Genomic DNA, 3995 nt, shown 5'->3' with positions numbered 1-3995 from the left:
CTTCATTTAAAAAGTAAAGGGAAGTAAATTGCGATATCTTTTTTATAGAGGGATAAATTGCGATATTTCTTTCATGGGGGGTACGGTGCTCATTTTCAATATAACAGATGGATAAATTGCTATTCACTCCTTTCATTTCTACAAACCAATCTTACTATAAGTAATGAACTGAATCTTATGGGATGAAAGATAAGGGAGTTTTTACCTTCAAGTTGTAGTCACAACCATAAGTATAATGAAGAATGAACTTATTTGCAGTTTCCAAGTCCCACGGCGGCTGCATTCAGTACACAGCAGCTCGGATTACTGATCACCTTCAGCATATCAACTTCAAGCAGAGGTTTAAAACGCTGAAAAATTAGATATATGCTACGGTTGAGAAGCAAAATACCTGCAACATAAAGTCTTTCCTGAGAATATGCTGCACGCCGTGAAGAGCGGAGGCAACGGCATACCCATACCTTTGGCAGTGAACAACGGGAACGTTAGAGCCCGTGTCGAACGTATAGCCGAAGTTTTGTTTCATAAGCCACAAGGAGGATTCATTACAAAAAAAAAAAACAAAAATAAGTCGCAATTTTAATATTATCGTTAATTGCGTATACTTGTTTATAAATTTTTTTGATCATATGACAACAATAAATTTCATAGTTTTAATAGTCATAAGCATTTTTTAAAAATCATACTAGCAAGATTAATTAATAACAAGAGATTTGCATAAAGTTGTTATTAAAGATAATTAGTAACACGTATACAGTGATGATCGAATGACAACAATTGTTTGTTGTCATTATAGTTTGTGTTGTCACTTTGTCACTAATCATTGACAACATTATGCATAAATAATATAAAATAAAAATTATTATCATATTATATATATATATATCTAAATATATATTGACGATATTAAAATTGCCATTTGATATTTTGTCACTAAAATTATATTTTAGTGCGGAAATGTTTTCTTATTCTACTTACATTTCTAGCACCCATCCAAACGTACGATCCGTCTCCGGGTCGTGTTTCATGTTCAACGAGACGTTCAACCAAGTAGGCGCGATTCTTTCCAGCAAATCCTGAGCGTCAACTCAACTGCTACTTAAGTACATGCCCGTACTGCACAAACGAGTAATAAAACCATCGAGAGAAGGAAACATCATGTTCGTTCATTCACTCACCTTCTTGATTATAACCGGAGAGTTGCCAATGGGGTCGATGTTTGTCACCGGACCCATCTCCTCCGGGAAAAACTTCCTTATGATCTTCTCGTTTTTGATCGGTTTGATGTACGAGAACGGGAATGCAACGGGGTATCGTTCGTAGACCAAGTTTGGGAGCGGACGTAAGAAAATGTGATCGGGTTCCACCATCAATATGTATCTGCAGCAGGGAAAACACTTGGAATTTTTCATGTTTGCAGGAAAATGAAAGCTACTTGTATCATGTTAATGGATGCAAACAAGCTCACTCTTCTTCAATTGTTGCAGTCTCCAGCCATTGCACAAAAGCCCATGGTCTATTCAAGACCACATAGCCCTGCATGGATACATCATCTCAAATCATTCCAAGGAAATAAATGGGGAGAATTGCAATTTTTTAGTCCCATAAGTATGTCGGGAGGTAATTTTAGTCGTGCATGAGTTTATATAGCAATTTTGTCATGTAATTTGTTTTAAAAAAAAAGATTGAGGATAAAAATGACCGAAAAAGTGTGTGCAACATATATGTACGTGTCCAACTTAATTGAATATTTTTTTTCGGTCATTTCAGAAAATTTTAATTATTTTTCTCCTAAATGTACGATAAATTTGAAAAACTAAATTCGTACATATTGAAAAATGCCCATCTAATACTTACAGAATAAAAATTGCAATTTTTCCGAAGTAAACCACTACGCTGGTAAACTCTTTAACTTACTATTATAGTTAAATTCAATAGGCCCCTATGAAAACACTCATATATAGACATAAAAATCTCTGAATTTAAAAGAAACAAGAAAGAGCAATACCATCCCTTTATCTTTTAAGAAATATCAATTCATCTTTTGGAACACGATACAATGAGCTTCGTTTTTTAAAATTTCGAAGAAATATGCCTATTATAGTCTTTTGACAATTACTATTACTAAGTCCAACAATCGAGAAGCATGACATGAAATCTACTACTAAATAAGCTTGAAAGGTATCCAAATTCTTGCAGTTTATAACCATTTAGTCAAGTAACAAGACAGTAGCAACAAACGACGCCTTCTCACCCGATCCAAACCTGTGGGAAGAGGATCAACCACGAACGTCGGCATCTCATCCATCAGGTTGTCGGGCCTCCCCGAGTGAAGAATCCGAGTGAACTTCCCCATCTCGGACCCTGGCAAGTCCTTCTTCTTCTTATACCAGTAGTACATGATACGACACTGCCATTTGCTGTAAGGCGTCTCTGAGGCCGTTAGGGCGACATGGAAACGTGACGTTTCGTTCTTCTGCCTTTTGGCTCTTCCCGACATCTCAATCACAGGATCAATGAAAAGTTGGTTCTCGTCTTTGACAAAAGGACTAATCGTCGTAGCCAAGTTGTACAAAACCACCATAGACAAGAGTAGTACCATAAGTGGTATTACCCGTGCCATGTTTTCTCACCCCGGGAATTAAAATCAACGACGAGTCTTTATAGTATGGTTTTAAGTTGAAATTCAAAGACTGAACGACTCCATAAGAAATTCAAGTTATATATACCTATCTGCAGAAGGAAGACGATTTAATAGGTGCCTAATGTACACATACCAAATAGGCAAAATGAAATTAACCAATTGTCCAATAAATATAGAAAGTACAGCTGTGGAGAAATTCACAGATAGGACCATTTAATACAAATTCAACACGAAAATATTGGATATAAATAAATGGAATTTCTAGCTATGTTCATGATTGGGAAAATGTGAAGGCGAGAAATTAAAAAATTTATATAGTATCGAATTTCGGCCTTTTTATTTTCTTTTTCTCCATATTTAAGTAGAAAACATCTCAATTCAATATATTTTACCTTATCTTTATTTATCTTATCTATATTATTATAAAAAAAAATTATTTATAGTACAAATATTTGAGTATTTAAATTTACCATTTTAATTTATTCCATCACTTCAATAAAATTTGAATCATAATAATAATTTTAATGTTTTTATTGAATTTACTAAAATACCGCTCAAACTTGCACACAACTCAACTTTTTTGGCATATTTTATATTTTGAAGCCCCTAACCAATTCATCGATAAAAAATTGTTCGAAAATCTATCAGAGGACTAAAAGTAAGTAATTTCGTAAGTTATTGGACCTAAATAAAAATGGACATAGTTATCGGACTAAAATTAAAATTAGACATACTTAACAGACTAAAATAATATATTTTCCTAAATAAAATTCAATAATTATACCTCGTATCAGAATTCAACCTTTGATCAGGAATGGCTGGCAGAAAGGAGAAAGATGGGAGGTTAAAAATTATGTGAACAAAGAGCAGAAGAGTGAGAGATGACGGGGAAAGGAAAGAGAATCCGTATGATGATTAGTGAAAGACTTGTTTTGTAGTAAAATATCAGAATAAAGAGGAAGAGATCTTTACTAACTTGTACGTATCAAATAAATAACGTGCGTGTATGTCAATTTCCTTGATTTTGATTTGAGGCCATAAAAGGGCAGTAGTTCTTCTTGTCTTTTATTGGATTGCACTCACAGTTTGAAGTGATGATTTTAAAATTGTTATTAAAAATATAGGGTGAATAGTGATTTACCTGATATTGAAAATGAGCATATTATTTTTCTATAAAAAAAATATAGCAATTTACCCTCTTTGTATTTTTTAAAATGAAGTAATTTACCTCCTTATAGGGAGGTAAATTGCTTCATTTTAAAAATTATAGGGGGGGTAAATTCTTGTATTTTATAAAATATAGGGAAGTAAATTGCTATTTATTTTTTTATAAAGGGGTAATTTGCTCATT

The 3995-nt window shown here is 33.4% G+C and overlaps 1 protein-coding gene across 1 annotated transcript; it reads right to left on the bottom strand.

Moving 5' to 3' along the window:
* Positions 249 to 2718, bottom strand: LOC105172183 (hydroxyproline O-arabinosyltransferase 3-like). The gene is made up of 6 exons (XM_020697401.1): positions 2255 to 2718; positions 1469 to 1536; positions 1179 to 1380; positions 979 to 1076; positions 392 to 461; positions 249 to 350 (listed from the first exon to the last, which is right to left on the bottom strand). Exons 1-6 carry the CDS (start codon positions 2621 to 2623, stop codon positions 249 to 251), a joined length of 909 nt encoding a protein of 302 aa, XP_020553060.1. The 5' UTR covers positions 2624 to 2718.

Source organism: Sesamum indicum, linkage group LG10 (assembly GCF_000512975.1).
Source record: "Sesamum indicum cultivar Zhongzhi No. 13 linkage group LG10, S_indicum_v1.0, whole genome shotgun sequence".
NCBI lineage: Eukaryota > Viridiplantae > Streptophyta > Magnoliopsida > Lamiales > Pedaliaceae > Sesamum > Sesamum indicum.
Note: the sequence above shows the minus strand (reverse complement) of the source record. Positions and strands in the feature narration are given on the sequence as shown.